This window comes from Solanum dulcamara, chromosome 4 (assembly GCF_947179165.1).
Source record: "Solanum dulcamara chromosome 4, daSolDulc1.2, whole genome shotgun sequence".
NCBI lineage: Eukaryota > Viridiplantae > Streptophyta > Magnoliopsida > Solanales > Solanaceae > Solanum > Solanum dulcamara.
Genome location: NC_077240.1, coordinates 17,385,545 through 17,406,010, shown reverse-complemented (window position 1 = coordinate 17,406,010; position 20,466 = coordinate 17,385,545). Strand labels below are relative to the sequence as shown.

The following is a 20,466-nucleotide window of genomic DNA, read 5'->3' as shown; positions in this document are numbered from 1 at the left end:
AAATCATATCACCACTATTGAAATTCATCACAATCATAACCATAAATTTTAGCATCCACATCAAAATCTCTATCAAGCCCGCTGCCATAAAAAATCTATGAACATACACTAAAAAAAATAGATTTTATGCAAAATTCAGAAACTTTTTACACGGAAAAAGAAAGATCTGAAAATTTTCTTATTTCATATGCTCATAATTAACAAAAAGACAAAAATAAACTGAATAATCACAGCTCGACTTGATGAAATTGATGTGGGAGTAGTAATAATTGACCAATTTTAGATGTTTCGCCGAATTTTTTTCGAGAAATGAACTTAATTAATTGAACAACCTCGCCGATCTTTGAAGTGGATTGCCAATCTTTGCAGTGGATTTCTATCCCTCAATCTTGTTTTATGTTTTTCTTTTGAAAATTTATCATGAAAAAAATTATTTTTCTCATTAGCCATAGCAAAAAGAGTGTTTGTGATGAGAAGAAAGGTAGGGTGGCATGAAGGAGAAGGGTGGGGGTGGGAAAAAATTGACTTTATTTTGACTCAAATATGCCTTATTTATTTTGTATTTAATTTTATTTTCACGTCAATTTTGAAGGTTGAAATAAATTCACTTTTAAGTAATTCAAGTGTGTAATAGGCCGTCACAATAATTTAAGCGTTTACTGACTTTTCATAACAAGTTTGAGGGTGAATTTATGCCTTTTTCCACAATATAAAGAAATGAAGAACTAAAGGCCGCATGAATATGTATTGTGATAGAATAATTGAAATTTCTTCATCTTTAATTAAAAATTTCGGGTTTGAATTATAGAAATAAACTCTTACTTAAGGCAGTGAGCCATTTTTAACTAGAGCCTGCAATGCACAGATTCAATTCAAATTAACAAGGCCGATAAATAAAAAGGGAAGGATTATACATATCTCATATTATTAAGAGCTAATTACATTCTATAACTCTTTTCCAAATTATAAAAATTTCTTAAATTTGGTGGAATTCGGATACATCCCAAAACGTCTTGATATATTACATTAAGTGATGTATCCGACCGATACATCGCGTAAAATGATGTATCCGACGTCCCGATACATCACGTAAAGTGATGTATCCGATCGATATATCATGTAAAGTTATGTTTCTGATAAATACATTACGTAAAGTGATCAATAAATATATTACGTAAGTGATATATCTAACGTTTTGATGTATCTGACTAATACATTGCATAAAGTGATATATTTAATTAAAAATTTCGGGTTTGAATTATAGAAATAAACTCTTACTTAAGGCAGTGAGCCATTTTTAACTAGAGCCTGCAATGCACAGATTCAATTCAAATTAACAAGGCCGATAAATAAAAAGGGAAGGATTATACATATCTCATATTATTAAGAGCTAATTACATTCTATAACTCTTTTCCAAATTATAAAAATTTCTTAAATTTGGTGGAATTCGGATACATCCCAAAACGTCTTGATATATTACATTAAGTGATGTATCCGACCGATACATCGCGTAAAATGATGTATCCGACGTCCCGATACATCACGTAAAGTGATGTATCCGATCGATATATCATGTAAAGTTATGTTTCTGATAAATACATTACGTAAAGTGATCAATAAATATATTACGTAAGTGATATATCTAACGTTTTGATGTATCTGACTAATACATTGCATAAAGTGATATATTTAAAAATAAAAAATATTTTTTTTAAATGATAGAAAATTTTTAAAGAATATAATAAAATAAATTGTATATTTTAATTTCAAACAAAACAAGCATGTCCGGTAAAAACCAAAAAAGGATGGGCTAAAATTCTTATGTGCAGCACACGGCTCAAGAATACGAACCTTTCCCCTCTTTTATCACTTACCTGTGATGCAAATATCCTCTTCTTGTTACCACTTCCCATCGACAATGGCGAATCTTGATTTCATCCAACTCTTCCATCAAACATGCTTCTAATATCGCTTAATCAACTTTTATGAATGAATACCCATTATACCATTTCATCAATGGCTTCTTCTATAGATTTTGATAGATTCAAGTTGATTCCACTCTCCCTTACTTCCATCTGCAATTGCCACTTCCATCATCTTCCTTCTACATCATCTCAATTTCATCATTCTTCGACAAGAACCTTAAGTTTAAGCCGACCCAGATGTTCAATTTCAAGAATTGGGTTGTTTCTTGATGGGTCCAGAGTTAGAGAGGTTTCGGGTATACCCAGAAGCGTCTTCTTTAAACACCCTCGAATTATCACAGCTGTTGCTCGTGCTGAACCGGGACACCTTTTCGATGATGAATCCAAAGAGGTAACGATTATCTATGCCTTGTATCAATTTTTTCCAGTAGTCCTTTTCAGTTTGGCAAGCGTGTTCTCTACCAGTGTAGGGGTAAGTATGATATTAGAGAGCCTCTAGTTTTAGAGAATTCGTGATATGTGACAAATTTCATGCAAGTGAAATAGTGATAGAATGATTGGACCCTAGCTTTGTTTGGCATTGAGGTATAATTGGTTCATTGATTTCATCAATATTATTAGGCGCATTAGCGCACTATAATTTTTTGTGTTGTGATTTCTGTTATTATCTATTACTTTCTGTACTTTGATTACTCTATTTTATCCCTGTCATTCTCGTTATTTGCTTTCTCATATATGCCTTATCTAACCTCTTTTTATGCTTTTATTGAGTCGAGGGTCTTTCGGAAACAGGAGTCCTACATTGGTGTAGGAGTTTGCGTACACTTTACCCTCCCCAGACTACACGTTGTGGGATTTCACTGGGTTGCTGTTGTTGTTGTTGATTTCATCAATATAGTTATCTTCTACTTTTGATTGTCTCTTAGATTAAGAAACAAGTGAACTTCTGCAAATATCATGTTTGTAATTATTTTAGTGGTCTATCAGCCCAAACAAAATTGCCACTTCTCATTTGATGATACTGAGTGGTACAACTTTTAACATTAGCTCTAGTTCTAAGTTGACTGTTGCATTAACCAATGGGTATGGGTGGCTCTTTGATCAAATTAATCACATTAGGGAGCTACATGAGGTTTTCTTTTCTTATCTTGGTTTGATCTATGCATGTCATGGTCCAAGCAAAACTGTCTGGCAAATCCGTCAATGTTAGAGGGGTACAACTTGAGTGCTGTTGCTTTGGAGAAATATGGTTTAGGAGAACTGGTTTGTAGTTGGATAAACTATGACCTGATTTTTTTATTTCCCAAAGATCCTTCCTTTTAAGAAGAGAGTTAGTTTGCAGAGCAGAACTTGAACTAATATAGGGTTTGTAATTTATCCGCTAGTGTGTTAAACTTTTTTTCATCAAAGTTGTCTTTTCCCCCCTTTCATTTCTTTATGATGTTATGATTATAGAGCAGTTATTTTTAGTGGTGTTAGAAGTCAAAAGTTTGATTTTTATAAGGAGAAGGTCGATAGTCGAAGATGTATCTAATTGGAGAAAAAAAAGAATGTATAATTGCCGTTAAGAGAAAAGACGAGGGGGGACCACTTTTGAGGATAAGATTATTCACTGGAGAGAGAGAAATTTGAGGTGAGAGAGTATAAAACAACAACTACGCCTTAGTCCCAAATAAGTTGGAGTCAGCTATAACACTTTTGGAGGTTGCCAGCATTCCTTGATGCTGAGGAATACAACAATACCATTTATCAAAAAGAAAAAAAGTTGGAATCAACTATATGAATCAATTTAAGCTTAACTTATGTCATCTTATACCAAATGATAGTAGCACTTAAAAATAAGTTAAATATATATGAATAGTAGTATTAATAATAATAATAATAATAAAGTAAAAAAAAATTAAAAGTTTTCTATATTTTTACTGGCCATATTCTCTTATCAGTCAAGAAGGGGAAAGGTATTTTTCGGGATCTATTATAACAATAAATGGACTAAAGGCTTCTGAGTGATTGGGGGATGCAGCAGAGTGAAATAAACCTATATAGAGGAGGAAAAAAGTGAACCAACAGGTGTTTATTCTGAAAACTGGTAGTGTTTAATGTAGGTGTATAAGCCTATGCGTAAGAGTAGAGGAGTGGGCCCATTATCCACTAAGTTTCGAATGGTGCACCATTGATCATCGGGGATTTATCGGTTATAAAAAAGGTGTAAAGCCTAGTGCAATTGCTGACTTGATACACCTAAAATTCATGTGTGATACTAGGTGAAGTGCAATGTGATAAACATTCACCTTTTCCTGGAAACTGTAATTAGAATGGTATGAGTATCTAATGTGGATTTCTGACTGGAAAACTATAAATATCGATAAGTCTGTAACCATTTCTATTACCAATAAAGAGAAACTATAACCATTTTTTTATTCTGGAGTATCTTTGGTTGTGTCAGTTGTTAGTTTGTTGTCCCTTTTGTAATGCTCAAGGGAAAGGCATTGAATATGGGGATCTGCCTTTGCTTTTTGATCCTGCATTCATTGTTTGCTTTTGGGGTCACTTAAGTGTCCAAGTCATTGTTTAACTTCTGTGGTCGCTACTTCCAAGATTAGCATCAGAGTCGATGTGGCAAGACAGCATGTATTATGTTCAGATCTTTTCAGATAATTGAATTGGAACCACTGGGATAATTATGTTGTAGGAAGTTAACAAAGGCAACAGTACACCGGCAGGGGCAATTCCCACTTCTGAACTTAAGGAGAAAAATAGTCAATTGAAGAAAAGGGTAGTCTTTGGACTTGGTATGGGTATTTTAGTCGGAGGTGTGGTATTGACTGGAGGATGGGTTTTCACTGTTGCCCTTGCTGCTGCTGTTTTTGTGGGTGCACGGGAGTACTTTGAACTGGTTAGGAGTCGTGGAATTGCTGATGGAATGACTCCTCCTCCTCGATACGTATCAAGAGTTTGCTCTGTCATCTGTGCTCTCATGCCTGTACTCACACTGTAAGTCATTAAGATCTTTCTCAATTTTCTCTCTATAATAAGTAAACATACTTCTGATTTTCTGGTAAACCACTTTAAACCTCAGAAGACACTTTGCCATTAGTTTCTTGCCACAGATATTTAGAACCTGGAACATTAACAGCAAGATTTCATGCCTGCATCATCTGTTGTATGTCGATGGATCATTGTTGTTATCTAGACCGCTTTAAACAAAATTGTATATGCATGGACAAAAAATATTTTTGGCATTTACTTTCATGTTACCAATTCAATATTCGTTCTTTTTGAGAATGGTAACATGTTATATTCATCAACACCCAAAACAGGGCTGGTATTTAACATTTACAAGCACAAACCCCCCTGTAATTCTTACAAGGAGTCACAAAAATATATCAATGATTCTTCATCATCTCTAAACTGTTCTTTACACCAAAAATGAAAAAGAGAAATGCAGGTATCTTGATTTTCTGGGTTGAGCGGCTCTTGCCTTCAAAACATCTTGCATTCCTCTCCTTCCATATTGTCCACCATATGCAAACTGGAACAATCTTCCACCATTCCTTTGTTACATATTTTTCCCCTTATACTGTTCCAGGTGCATATTAGGCCAAATGTAGAAATAAATGGCCATTGGTTTCAGCTTCCTGTTGGCATAGAAAGCATCTGGGACTCTGCTGAAAGCCTCTTCTCTGAAGAATTTCCTGTGTGAGCAAGCGATTCTTATAACTAGCCATGAAAAACCGACAACTTTGAAAGGTGCTTTGGTCTTCCAAATCTGTCTCCAGTGCCAGAAGGTGCTATGACTGCCCTATAGATGATAGATAGTTGTACGGTGAATTTTGAGCTTCTGCGTCCTTTTCATGTAAGAGAGTCCTTCTCATTTAATCCTGTAAAGCCCTATAACATTCTGAGGAATCCAGTGACACTAGTGATTTCCCAGTCATTGAGAATTGTTCTGAAAGATATGTTCCAACCCTTCAGCCCCAAGCTTCTTCTATTGTGGCATTAGGTGAAGATGAAACTTGAAAGGATAAATAGATCAGGGAAGAGGTCTTTCTATGTTCCATGACCAAGCCAGTCATCATTATAGAATGAAATTCTCCTCCCATTTTGCATCTTGAAACTCTCTGTTTGCTACAAACACCTCCCAAAGATTCCTGATGGATTTCCAGTTGCCAACTCCATATGATTGTTCTTAATGGTTTGGTTCCCCAGTGTCCCAAATGCTCATACCTGCAACTGATGACCTGTCTCCATAAAGCTTGCCTCTTAATGTTGTATCTCCAAAGCCATTTCATTAAGAGACTCCTGTTATCTGGTGTTAGATATCTATGCCTATCCTTTGTTAATTAAGATTAACACAGCATTAATTTGCTGTCTCATTAACCCTTGCCAGTATTATCAAGGAATAGAACCCCATGAATCTCTCTTGTACATCATATCCCTCATTTTGTACTCTCTCATTGAACCTAAAGGGATAGACTCAACATCTTTTGAAAGAAGTCTAAACCATCTTGATATTCTGACATAACATATGGACGACACAAAGTCTCTTATCATTAGGTCAATGATTTTGCGCAGCAGAAAGACCTTGCATTTTACAAAATGTCCACCATGCATCCCATTTACTCTTCTCCTTCTTGTGGTCGTATGTAAAGGCCTGCATAACTTTGACTGTATATGTCAGTCTTCAGAAAATTAGGCCATTAATGCTAGAAAATGATGACTTGATCCATCATTCATTATGCATTAGACATTAGATTGCTCTGGGCAATATTGGGTGGAACCTCTTCTTTTCTACTCTTTTTGGGCTCCAATGGTTTATGAATTGAGACTCATTGTATACTTCTCAATATAAACCCGGAGGCTTGTACCTGCCCACTTGATTAAACCCTTTTGTTGTGGTTGAACTTGCTTGCTTAGACAGTCCATATCTTTTGCTTTACCCTTTAGGTTAGAAATGGCGTCATTTATCACTTCAAGAAGAGGTAAGAGATATAAATTTACAGAGCTATGAATGTCATCTTGAAGGTCTTCTCCATGCACCAAGTGAAATTCTCTTGATCATACTATCACTATTTTTGGATATGCTTCATATGCCATATTTAGACTCAGTTTCTACTTGCAACTGTCCTGGGGATGTAGCATGACGTCTTCTACGGTGGAAATAGATGAGAGATGTATATGTTATATTTTGGAAAGAAAGAACAATATATAATAAATGCGAGATGGATTCAAAATTCTTCCATTTCAAATTTTCTATGCTATATATTTGAAGGAAAGAATACTTTCATCATGCTTCTCCAATGTCAGACTCTATATATGATTTTCTTACACAATTAGGTTTTGTTCTTCCCCCAGTAAATGGACAGCGGTTGCAATGCCGAGTAGCTTGATAAACAATCTTGAAGGCAGCATGCAATATCTTAGAGTTGTTTTGGTTATTATTTCCTGCTTGTTTGTTTATGATTTATTTATTTTTGGAATTTGTTAAGTTGAAGATCTTATTGATTGCTCTTCCAATTCTGTCAGATATTTAGGTCATATTGATGTTTCTGTTACCTCTGCGGCCTTTGTTGTTGCAATGGCACTGCTGATGCAAAGGCGAATTCCTCGTTTTGCTCAACTTACTAGTGCCATGTTTGGGCTCTTTTATTGTGGCTATCTCCCTTGTTTCTGGGTTAAGTTGAGATGTGGTTTGGCGGTTCCAGCTCTTAACACTAGTAAGAATCGATGCCCTTTTTGTTATTGTTTAGAAATTGTAGAGTATATACATATGTGCTAGCCCCCATAGCTTTGATCTTGTGGTAAGTGCACAAGACATTATGTATGAGTTAGGTGCATGTCACAAATTCGAAAACTGCGAACCGTAATTCACGGGGATTTTTTGGTTAGCAAACAATTACACACACAATGATCTGAATTCAAGTTACTCATCAATGTGCTCCAGTGAGACACTGACATGTGTTGGACATGCATACATGTATGTACTTAAGAAATTACAGGCATGGTGTCTCCTCCATAGAATGTAAAGTTCCTTAATCTCCTCTCCTTCACCATTTTTTTGCATCATGTTCTCTCAAGTATGCCTAAATGGCCCATCCGAAGGATATTGTGTTTTATTGTCTTCCTTTACTAGCCGAGGGTCTATCAAAAACAACCTCTCTACCTCACACAAACACAAGGTAGGAGTAAGGTCTGCATACACCCCACCCTCCCCAAATCCCACATATGGGATCACATTTGGTATGTTGTTGTATTGCCTTCCTTTATTATTTATGGACCTAACTTAATTTTTTGAAGTTATGAAGAAAAAACTAGATCGAGCTGAAAATATTGAAGAAAAATTGTTGTCAGGATGTTAAGAATCCATAAATTGATGGAGTATGTTTTCTTATGTCATTGAGACACTAGTGTCACCCTATTGGGCACACATGAGTTCTAATAAGCTTTTGCTGTTTCCAAAAGTGTTCTCTTTGGTTACAAAAACAATGTTCTTACAGAGAAATTAAGGCTCTATATGTCCTCTATTAGTAGCTTTTGGGGTAATCTGGATAGTTGCTTTGAGCTAGAGCAGCTAGTAGAGTTTTTTATTAACTTTCTGCAAGAGTAGTCTCCAATGGAGTGTTTACATCCATACTTTGTAAATTAGAGCCCGTTTGGATGGGCTTAAAAAAAATAACTTTTATGTATGAAGTGCTTTTAGAACTTTGAAGTGCTGAAAGTTATTTTTATAAATAAGCAGTTGGGTGTTTGGATAAAAGTGCTTAAATGAGGAAAATGATGTGAATTTTAGGGTTAAAAGAATAAAAAAGGTAGTTTGAAAATTTAGTTAAAATATAAGGGATATAAAAGTAATTTCCATGGTCAAAGAAAATGACTTTAAGCACTTAGAAAAAAAAAGTTAGGAATCCTAACTTTTCATTTTTGACTGACTTTAAGAACTTTATGGCTTAAAGTTAGCATTAGTCAAACACGTACAAAAGCTAAAAAGGGGCTTTAAGTTGGTTTTGACCAACTTAAAGCCCATCCAAACGGGCTCTTAGTTAAATTTACTTCATAAAAAAACATATAAGTTCATTATTTTAATTTTTTTTTTCCGAAAACTCTAGTGAGTATACTAATTTTAAAACTCATTTAGTCGAAAAGCCACAAAGTGGAAAGGTGAAAGAGATTGTCACTAGAGTTAAACACTTACATTTTCTCTTATTCTGAATATACTGGAACTATTTTGCGTTATTAGTGAACTCTTGAAACTCCTCTCATTTCAAGTTTACCTCCTACTTTTCCTTTTTGAGTAGTCCCAAAATGATGTTTAATTTGCCTTTTGGTCATCCCAAGATAATGTATACCTAAATAATTTTCTCTTCACCTTCTAAAAAGAGAGAATATTTATACATATTTCTATACGGCTAATGACTATTGAACCCACTGTAACTCTTGCATGATTTTTTATTATAGTACTTTAGAATAAAAAAACATCACGTGCAAGTCTTAACCCCAAATGGTTAGCTAGTGAGAGAAGGTCCTTCCACAAAATCATCACGTACGTCTCTCTCTCTCTCTCTCTCTCTCTCTCTCTCTCTCTCTCTCTTCTTTCTTTTTTTCAGTAAACAATTTTATTTAAGAAAGGGAAACCCCTGTATCTAAGTTATACAGAATGATTAGCTCCGCCTTCCATCAAGTCATCTGTACAAAGTGGCACTTGATGCTGCTACAAAAATAGAGAAAAATAAAAAACCATCACGTGGAAGTCTTAACCCCAAATGGTTAGCTAGAGTGAGAAGGTCCTTCTACAAAATCATCACGTACGTGTCTTTCTCTCTCTCTCTCTCTCATCTTCAGTAAATGATTTTATTTAAGAAAGGGAAAACCCCCTGTATATAAGTTATACAGAATGATTAGCTCTGCCTTCCATCTAATAATCTACAAAGTGGCACTTGATACATACTCCAAAATAGAGAAAAATAGAAAATGTCTTGATCCATATAATTCGATTTTCCTTTAATACCCTTCTCATTTTCCCTTTCTTATGAATAAATTCTTCTTTTTCTATACAAAGTGCCTTCTCAAAAATATCCTTTTTCTTTAAAGAAAATTACAATTTTCCTGCTAAAATCCCAGCTTAAGAGGGCCAGGGCTCTGACAAGTTTCCTATTGAGACAATTTAGCATGAACAAAAGAGTGAGGCATCAAATTATTATTACAGATTTAACATATTAATGGTGTAATCTGATATGATACTTTATTGGATAAATATAATCTGATAGGAGTCATTACTTGTTTATTATTATTATTATTTTTATTTTGTTTGATATTGGCAACAACAACATACTCACTATAGTCCCACAAGTGAGGGTCTTGGCTCTTGGGAGGGTAGGGTGTACAAAGACCTTACCCTACCTTTGTGGGGTAGAGAAGTTGTTTCCGGTAGACCCACATCTCAAAAAAAGTGTAATCAAAGCACGAATGTTAATATATATTCACGTATACGGTATACAAAAGTTTTCCGGTCCAGTAGTTCTTAAGTTGACCGATGGGGGTAATTGTTGCTCAACCAGCATCAAAAGACATCTCAGAAAAAAGGACCTCAAAAAAGATTAGCTGTCATGTTTTTGCATTTCAATGATTGAAGACTTGGATGGTTTTCTTCTATGCCCCTCATCACCAGCATAACAGAAAAAGTAGCTTACCTGGTTGGTAGCAAATGGCCTTTTAGGAGCATTGTCAGCATGCTCTAATCCAAATACTGCTCCCAAGCACCATAAACATCTGTCCTCACGAGGTTCTCTTCTTTAGGCTGACAAGAGTAGATAACTTTTTCAACATTATATCCAACTCCAGCATGGATTTGAAAAGTTTCGATAGGAGTAGCAAGAGTGAGATTCAAGACTTTGACAATCATCCAATATTGGAGGGTTCGCCACTTGGCCCCACCATCGATAGTTGATTTTCTCAATTCCTGAATAGCATGGTTAGTCAGTTGCATCAGTAAGCCAGCCTTGCCATTGAAATCAAAAGATGGCAGTAATGGTCTTACTGAAGCACCATGAGATGAGTTTAAATGGAGTAACCTGGTTAATGAGGATTCATCTAGCCGACCCTAATTTGTTTGGGGCTAAGGCATAGTTATTGTTGTTGATAATATTAACTTAGCCACTAGTGTTGCGTCCTTCAAAAATATTGTTGTTTTTATTATCAACATTTCTTATCATACTATTTTTTGGGGGGTGGGGAGCAAGTCCAAGTATAGAACAGCATCATCTACTACAACAACACACAGTGTAATCCCAGAAGTGGAGTCTGGGGAGGGTAGGTTATACACAGACCTTACCCCTACCTTTGTGGGATAGTGAGGCTGTTTCCGATAGACCCTCGGCTCAAAAATGTGCAATCAAAGAAATATTGACTGAATCTAAGAAAAGAAATATACAATGGTATAGAAGGGGGAGGCAGATTCAAATGACTTAATGTAAATACCTCATATCTTAGTCATATGATACTAAACAGAAATGAAAGTAAAGCATAATCTACTGTTTAAGTGAAAATAAAGACGACTTTGAAGTAAAAGAAATCATGCATTTAGCTATTACAGGTGTGATTTAACTTGATATCTAAGCCCACAAAAGGGTAGCACAACGATTGAAGAGATAGATTGACAACCAAGGTTCTAATCCTAGCAAGGTGTCACTAGGTGCATTCTCCTCATCTTAAGCCTATTTATGGGAGCGGGGAGGTAACAAGTATCCATTGAATTAATTGAGATATGTTATTTAGAATTTTAACTTGATATCTGATGTAGTATTTGAAAATTCTTTGCAGTTGGTTTCTCCAAGCTGATCAGCTACTGGTCTTCTGACTTTTATTGGCATTTCAATGGGTTTACACAGGACTGGGAGCATCATGGCCTATCATTCTGGGAGGCCCAACTCAGTGGACCGTGGGGCTTGTGGCAACCTTAATTTCAATCAGTAGTATCATTGCAGCAGATACATTTGCTTTTATTGGAGGCAAGGTACTTTTCACTGTTGATGTTCTTCCTTTAAATCAGTTTTATCCTTGTTCAGATGTCTCTGACTAACCCTCCAAAGACGGTGTTTTTCTTGTTAAAAAAAGCAGAACTTAACCTGGCATTATCATAATTTTAGTACATCCGTCTTTGATGTCATTCTATTTTTGATGTCATCCTATCATGAGAACTGTGATAGACTTGATAAGACGTTGAATTGGCTCGTCTTGAATCCTCTGCTGTTCTTAACCATGGAAGTAATAGCTATATTTAATATAGATTTGAATGATTATTTTGGATGAATTCTGAATATTGAAGATATATTTTCTTTGGCTTTGTCTGGCAGTTGCCTGGAAAAGACATTGACCCTTTAAGAAACTTAGAAACTAATGATAGCAAATGAGTACAGTAATGTAATAATGCTTATACGAAGATGTATGCATCTCTTGGTTTCCCCTTTGCTTATCTCGTTCTTCTTATTTTCCTTTAATCATTGCATGCTGGAAGTTCAATGAATTTTTGTTAGTTCAAATGTTTTTTTATATGGAGTAGTGGAACAAATCCAAGTAATTCTGATATCTCTTTGGTGGGCCTGTGAAGGAAAGCATATAACAGAGTTGAAATCCTTTCAGGCTTTTGGTCGGACACCACTTACTAACATTAGCCCAAAGAAAACTTGGGAGGGAGCTCTTGCAGGCTTAGGAGGTTGTATAGCCACTTCTGTGGTGTTATCACAAACATTCTGTTGGCCTACATCCACATTAAGGTAATAATCTTTTCAATGGTTTTATTATGCAGTGCCATCTGTTTTAGACCCTTTGATATGTCTATAGCTGCAGTAAGGAATATTCTCCTTGTTGGAGGGAGTATAGATAGGGGTGGTGTAAGGATTTGATTGATCTCATCTTTATCTTATTCTTAATTCCATTTTAGGGAGGTAAGCTAAAGAACTTTTTCTGATGAAAATTTAAAGAACGGAATGATATACAGCTGTTCTTTCACCTTTTGGCACAAGCTCTGTTTCCATAGAATTTCCTCAAGTGTAATTTTAAGTCTATAACTCTATATATAATTATGTAAATTCATGTAAAAGTTGGAATATTTTACAGGTCTAGTGGGATACTGTTATGTCATATGAACTTGTAATTACATTAGCGTTTTAGTTGCCAAGCGCTTAAAAACATATTAGGAGTTCTATTAATTCAACTTATTTTTTGAAATTTCATGTTTGTATTTATTCCATCCATTAATTTCTAAACTATCACATGATATAGAAGAAATGCCTTTTTTTTCCTTTTATTGTGGGTGTTTTCACATTCTAGGTTGGTGCAGTTTGAGCCTTAAAACTGTATGAACCTCTAAATTGGGAAATTATGGCTTTCTGAATTGATTTTTGTGTCTTAATGGCATTTCAGTGCTGTAGCTTTTGGATTTCTGAACTTTTTTGGATCTCTCTTTGGTGACCTCACTGAGTCGATGATCAAACGTGATGCGGGCGTGAAAGACTCAGGATCTCTTATTCCTGGACACGGTAACTACCTGTGTACCTCTTATTGTACTTTTCAGTGATAAATTGATCTATCTAGTGATGCCTTAACATAGTAGGCATACTGTTTTGTCCCTAAACAATAAGTATGGGCACCCTGGAAATTTAATCTATTAAACAATTTTCCATCTTAAGGTGACTTCTAGCCTCACTACTATGAAGTACATTGGGTACTTTTTTTTTTTCCAAAAACTCCATTGGTCATTGATGATGTGCAAAAACTTACAAGTTGAGTTTGGCATACCAAACTTTATGCATGATCATTGAGGGGAGTTTACTAAGCTATCCTAGCCAAAAGTGTGACTATATAAACAAAACCTATGGAGGATCATAACTGATACGGGATGGGTTGTTCTTTTTGATCCTGAAAGAGTGTATATCCCATTTGTCCATATTAAGTAGTCCCTTTACTTGATTGGGAAGTTCGTCATGAGGGTTGAAACGTGGATTGACTCAAAGTTATGGCTCATGCTTGTCAACTTATCAGCAGGTCTATTGGCTTCTCGGAAACAACGTTGATTTCAAATCCATGCTCTTCAACTAACTCTTGGATTTCATTGATGATGTTTATAATTGTCCAAGGCACTTTGCATTCCCTTCTAATGCATTTGGTAATGAGGACAGAGTCAGTTTCTCCCAAGATCACACTATGTCCATTATTTACACACCACTTTATGCCAAACAACATTAAAGCTGCCGCTGCATGTTAGAAGTTCCTGGTCCCAGTGGAATAGATTAGGCAAAAATAATTCCTCCTTTGTTGTTTCTAACTACTCCCCCTCCTCCACATATACCAAGTAAACAACTTCCATCACTATTAAACTTAACAGTGTGAAGGGGAGGTTTGCTCCATTTGACAGCTCTTGAAACTCTCTAGTCTCTGCTCAATGTCTGCTTCACAATCTCTGCATATTGTGCTCTATTCCTCTCCTAGGTTAGCTCTTCTAAATTTCTTTTTTAGAACCTGCACAAGAGTATTTAAAACATTAGTTTTGGTTCTATAAAAGGATACCCTCATATTTTCTAACTTTTTGCTGCATCTTGATTTCCATAGCTCCCATACTATGATTAGAGGTAGTATCTTGGTTATATAGGTTGCAAAGATGTTGTGGGACCTGTAGTTCCACCAGTTGAGTAACATCGTCTTGTAGCTTCTGCTGGTGTGATCAATTCCAAGAGATCCTGCAAAAAAAACTCCAAATTCTTTTAGCATGGTCACCCTGACAGAACAGATGATTAATGTCTTGTATGATAGGGTCCATATTGTTGTTGTTAGAGAAATAACAAATAGGGTCAATCTGAATCCCAAATCTGGAGACTCTTTCATTGGTATAAAGTTTATCTCTAATTGCTCTCCAGTTTAGGAAAGAGATTTTAAAGGGCGTATCTTCATGCCAGATGTTTTTGATGAAACTATTACTGTTATTCTTCTGTCTAAAAGTGTCCCAGGAGGATTTGGTAGTGAAGTTACCATTGGTGTTAGGGATCCAAATGGCTTGTCTCTCCTGTTATTATTCAAAATAATATTGAGATCTCTAATCTTATCTTTAGGGGTCGTTTCGTATGAAGGATAACACCAAAGTCTTGGGATTAAATTATAATGGCATTTAATTTGTTGTTTGGTTGGCAAGTTTGGGATAACTTATCCCGGGATTAATAATTAGTACTGGAATAAGTTATCCCTCCTCTTGGGTGGTATGTTAGCGCGGGATAGAATAGGTAAATGACAAAGATATCCCTTTAAATCCTTTTTATACCTCACTTTTTACATTCATATATATTTACATTATTTTTAGTACCATATATAACAACATTCACAACCTTCACTCCTTATTTTTATGATAATTCTTCATATTTTTTTTGTTAAAAAATTACACTATATAATATGATTTTTATTTATTAATTTAAAGGACTAATTCTTATGTTTATTTATATTTTGATTTCTCATAAATTCTTTTTACTTTACAAACTTAAAGTGGAAATTCTATTTTTAAATTAAATAAGAAGAAAATTTTATTTTTAAATACATACGGACATCATGGAAATGCACACATAAAAATATTTAAGCTAAAGAAGATGAAAGTTTTATCTTAAAAATGAATATTGAATAACTAAAGCTTGCAAAGAAAATATAAAAAACTAAATAAAGTGTAGGGTATTTTTGTAAACAAACAACATAATCTTAAAATTTATGCAATGCATATTATCTTGAATACAACAAACCAAACACTCAATAAGAAATAATCTCAGCATAACTTATCCCATCATAACTAATCCAACATAACTTATCCCATCATAACTTATATTCAAACCAAACGACCCCTTAGTGTCTTCATCATGTTGAATCTGCAGCTTGTCCCATTCCCACATTCCATCACTGTAGACATCCCACTAATTTGCTGTTGGGGTTCATTTTCAGCACATCGAGTACTTGCTGTAATACATCTCTATTCAGAATGAATTGGTTAATATGTATAAATTCGAGAAACATATGCAGTATAATTACAGTTTAGGTAAGTTCAACTGCTTTTTCTTGTACCTATTTTATAAGGTTATTTGATTGAAGAACTGCCCAGCGAAAAGGAGACACTGGGCTGCGTAATTTCAGTTACCTAAAAACAATTACTACAATACTTGCAGCGAACTACGGAAACACGCTGGATCTCAATCATGTACATCAGCCATGCTACGCCAAAATGTTTAGCAAACAGAGATGAATTCATCTCGTAAGTAATATGGCTTTACTATAATTGTCAAAAAAAAAGTAATATGGTTTTACTCCAATGCCTTAAAGTAATTGATGAGATCAATTAAAGAACTTTGAATCTACCTGGAGCCTACTTGAAGTACTGGCTGTAGGCATGCATTAAGCTATAGAGATTATTTTTCCTCAGGTTGATGTTTATAACAGTAATACTTTGAGATTCCTCAACTCCGCTTCGTTAGCCTCACAAAATGTAAGTGTGTCATCTGTGTAGAAGACGTGGGTCATTGTGACTGGTGTACCACTGATAGTTTCAAGTTGAAGCATAATTGAACCAGTGTGGATTTTTTGTCGTGTTCTTCATTTAGCTTAGTCCTTCCATCACCAACAAAATAACAAAAATGAGAATATAAGGTTACTGTGCCTCAAACTCCTCTAAGAATGAAAGGATCCTTCTGGACACCCATAATAAGCACACAAAACTTGACTTTCGAGTTGCAAATCTTAATTTAATTCACCAATTTTCCTCCTAAAACCCATGCCCTTGATGAATTTATTCAGAAATCCCCAACTGACGGTGTTACATGCCTTCTCAAAGTCTAACTTCAAGAACTTTTCCTTTGGTCCTTGTATCTAGGAACTCGCTAGCAATCAAGACCGCATTTGTAGTCTGCTTACCTTTAACAAATGTATTATGTGTAGTGTACTAGATATCAAATTACTAATTACTGCTTTTTGCCTTCCAGTGGCCCTTTGGCAATGATATTGAAGACTCTCTATAGCTTAGTGACCTTATTTCTCTTTGGTTTCTATGATATGTATGTAGTATTGGAACTCTTCTCAAAAGTCTCATCAAAGTGTAAAGAAATTCAATACATTTCTCAGGTCTTTTAATGACTGCCTAACACATCCGAAAGCCATGTTGTACCTCATCCCCATTATTGTCGTGGCTCTCTCCACTCCTTCCTCAGAAAATGGTGTTTATAGTCATTCTTTTCTCTATGCAGATAACTCTGGTAATCCTTCATATTTGAGTGTTGGTTGAGATAGTTCATCTTCATGGAAACAAACTTTGTGTTAGTCTTTAATACTGTCTCTTGTTTCTTGTCTCTATAACATTTTCCCTATCAATTTGGCTTTCAGTTTCTCAACATGGTTGTGCTCCCTACGAGGGTGATCCATTGACTGAAAGTTTTCATTGTTCTCCACGTTGTAACCACAGACGACTAACCTTCTGTCTCCAGGATATCCTGCAGTTTCTTTTGCAACTCCTGTTTCTCTCCAATTTCCTCTTTAGATCAGTCAGTCCTCTTGATTCTTTGCATGCTCTGTAACTTCTCTGTATAATACTTAACCTCCATGGTCTTTCCCAATCCAATCTTTTTCTATTACTGACACCCAGAGCTTCCCCTATAAACTACCATATGGGTTTTTGTTCCTTTCCTTCAAATTCAACTTTAGTTTCTCCAATTTTGGGGCCAAAAATGCAGTCTGCTTTCTCAGTGATCACAAAGGAGTCCCACTACTGTTTCACCTGATCGACAAAGCTTTCCACCTCCACTACTTAATTTCAAACTTAAACAATGAAGACAATAACTATACCCGACTTTCGGGCACTTTATACTTCCTATTCCAATTAGAAGCTCTTTACATTTCATATCCCTATTTTACCCTTGACATGACATGTTGGAGACCCCACAAAATGTTAATACTAAGGATATTTTTGGTAATTTATATATATTCAGGTTATATTTCAAAAGTCGTTCTTTAAAAAAATCTGTATACAATGTTGCAACAAATTGGAAAGGAGGGAACATTATTTTGTACTTTTCTGGATCATTTCAATAGATTAAGACTATCGTGTAGATACTTGAAAGTATTCCATAATTCTCAGTCACTCTCGTGGTTTATGATCTCTGGTGTGAATTCATTTCCCTCTTTCCTTTGTTTCTCTTCCGTGCTTTAATAGATGGAAAAAATAAATATTTGTGGGTAGCTGAAAGATAGCGATTGAACACACATTCTATGAGATAACAAGAAATTGTATGTTCAATGGTTACAGTGGAGTTTGTGAATCTCTGAATTTCAAATAGGGATGCTATATAAATTTTTGAAACTTGAGAGAATAATCCTTGCTCATTGAAGAGGTAACCAAGTTTGTCATTTATGCTTCCTGTCAATAAGTTTCTTCATGAATTTTATATATCAAATATATAAATATTTAGTATCATAGGCTGATATTGGTATGTCGCTTTGAAAATGTAGTTATCTCTGAAGTCAGGTACAACTGTATGAGGATATGATTGTTTACATTTTGACTGTCATTATATCCTAGACAATGGAATAAATGTCATATGAACCATCATTTCTTGCATTTGTCCACAGTATTCAGTACAGTGAACTAAGTAGATTTTCTTTGAGACGGTATTCCGAAGAGAATGGAAGGATGATTCATGACTATAGAAGCCTATTGTAGACATTCAGCCATGAAGAATCGCTGATGTACTAATGTGTCATGAATGGAGTTTTGGTATTCTTCATTTATCAATTTCCATCTAAGTTGCTCAGATTCGGGTGCGGGTGTCCGAGACGGATGCGAATCCGAGAGTCGGATTCAGCAAAATTTAAATTTTAAGATTCAGGTATACGAATCCGAGTATGGATACGGGTGCGGAGATTCGGCTAAAAATATTCAATATTATAAAAATACAGTTACAAAGATAAATATATTCTTCCCCTCAGAAAAGAAAGAGAAAGTCATTCAAGACCTTCCACCAACTCTCCTTATAGATCATTGCTACTGTCTACCATAAGTCAGAACACAACCGCTTGAATATTTAGCATCTCTCTGTTTGGCTTGAAACATGAAGCAACAAATATTGGCCAAGAGGAAAAGTATCTTGGTCAAAGTATCTGATGTGGGTTGACCAAATCCCACATGTATCCCGCACCTGCACCTGCACCCATGGACTCTTTGGTCAAAGTATCTGATGTGGGTTGACCAAATCCCACACACATCCCACACCCACACGCGTCTCATGTCGAAACGAGTGCGGCAGCAAAAATGAAGAGTCCGCGTAACTTAGACTTCCCTTTAATTTCTTATAAACAGGACTATAATGACAGGAAATTAATGATTTTCTGGATGGTGTCATTATCATCTCATGGACCCAGTAACTGAAACTTTTTGTGTCGGCATGGCCGAAGAGTAGTTTAAGAATCCAAAAACTGATGGTCATATGTTGAGTTGTCAAACTTGAGCATAACAATCCCCAGGGGATGTCCAATCAATGTAAACCTACTACTTCCTCTAGGGTCTTTTTCACTTTATTAACTTTCTCAAATCCTATCTGCTATGACCTTGTGTAGAGCTATACTAGATTCTTATGAAATACTTACCCAATTCAAAATGATCATCCTTTAGCATTGTTATCTTAGCGTCGCGGCAAATCTCTTGGGTCTTTCTTGAGCAAATTAATGCATTTGCAGGAGGAATACTGGACAGGGTGGACAGCTACATATTTACGGGTGCATTGGCATACTCCTTTGTGAAAATGTTGTTACCACTTTATGGAGTTTGATGAACCTAATAACAATTCCCTGCAAAGAAAAAAGATACTTCATGGCCGTTTTCTTAACTTAGCAGCAACAACAAGGTGACGTACTCAGTGCTGTAGAGCAACATCTGACATGTGAGGTTTGATTGTGAAGGTAAGTTAAGTTCCACAAGAAAAGATTCTTGTTGCATTGCAACTCAACAAGATTCTACTGTTTCATATACCTGATTCCTAGATTGAGGAAGTGACGTTTATAGTTGTTTCAGCACTTTAGTATGACACAAGAAGGAAGGAATCCGGCAATAAGTGTTGAGTAGCTCCCCATTGTGATTTTGGAATTGTTGCATCATTTGATTCTTTAAGTGTATATTTGTTTCGTATTCTAGAAATGTAGCAATAATTACAAGGTATCTTGCTTTATTCAGTCTTTGCTTTGTTGATATAATTACAGGTGCAGTGGTATCTTAATAATGGAAATGTCAAGATTTTACATTTTTTCAAGTCCTGGTAGAAAATATTGAAGTGACAACTTTTGTCAGTTGCATTGAATGATTTGAGTATCATAAGCTAATTTTCTGAACATGTCTTTTGGCCTGAAATTGTTAAATGTCTAAGAGGCATTATACAATCGAGTATAGATTGCAGGGTAAATCTTAAGCATGTATATAGATTTGGAGAGCAGCCTACAGCTATGAATTACATTGATATTAATTTATGGACAAGACAAAAG

General features: G+C 35.4%; 1 protein-coding gene across 3 annotated transcripts; it reads left to right on the top strand.

Moving 5' to 3' along the window:
• Positions 1-1,816: 1,816 nt before the first annotated feature.
• On the top strand, positions 1,817-20,237 carry LOC129886708 (phosphatidate cytidylyltransferase 4, chloroplastic-like). Of its 3 annotated transcripts, none has more exons than XM_055961505.1 (8): positions 1,817-2,317; positions 4,619-4,920; positions 7,453-7,643; positions 11,811-11,935; positions 12,562-12,695; positions 13,345-13,460; positions 16,116-16,201; positions 19,669-19,808. In XM_055961505.1, the coding sequence occupies exons 1-7, from the start codon at positions 1,991-1,993 to the stop codon at positions 16,190-16,192; spliced, it is 1,272 nt and encodes a 423-aa protein (XP_055817480.1). In that variant the 5' UTR covers positions 1,817-1,990; the 3' UTR covers positions 16,193-16,201; positions 19,669-19,808. The 3 variants fall into 3 exon arrangements, 2 of the variants coding, with proteins under 2 accessions (XP_055817480.1, XP_055817479.1); XR_008766245.1 differs by lacking the exon at positions 16,116-16,201 and adding an exon at positions 20,188-20,237 and having other exon boundaries at positions 1,819-2,317; positions 19,669-19,890; XM_055961504.1 differs by lacking the exon at positions 16,116-16,201 and having other exon boundaries at positions 1,819-2,317; positions 19,669-20,237.
• The last annotated feature ends 229 nt before the right edge of the window (positions 20,238-20,466 follow it).

Bases quoted from the DNA above. Each gene is read 5' to 3' on its own strand.
- LOC129886708 (XM_055961504.1), top strand. From the start codon at position 1,991: ATGAATACCCATTATACCATTTCATCAATGGCTTCTTCTATAGATTTT. The intron at 4,921-7,452 runs GTAAGTCATTAA...CAATTCTGTCAG, and splicing joins CTCATGCCTGTACTCACACT to ATATTTAGGTCATATTGATG. The intron at 13,461-19,668 runs GTAACTACCTGT...ATGCATTTGCAG, and splicing joins ATCTCTTATTCCTGGACACG to GAGGAATACTGGACAGGGTG.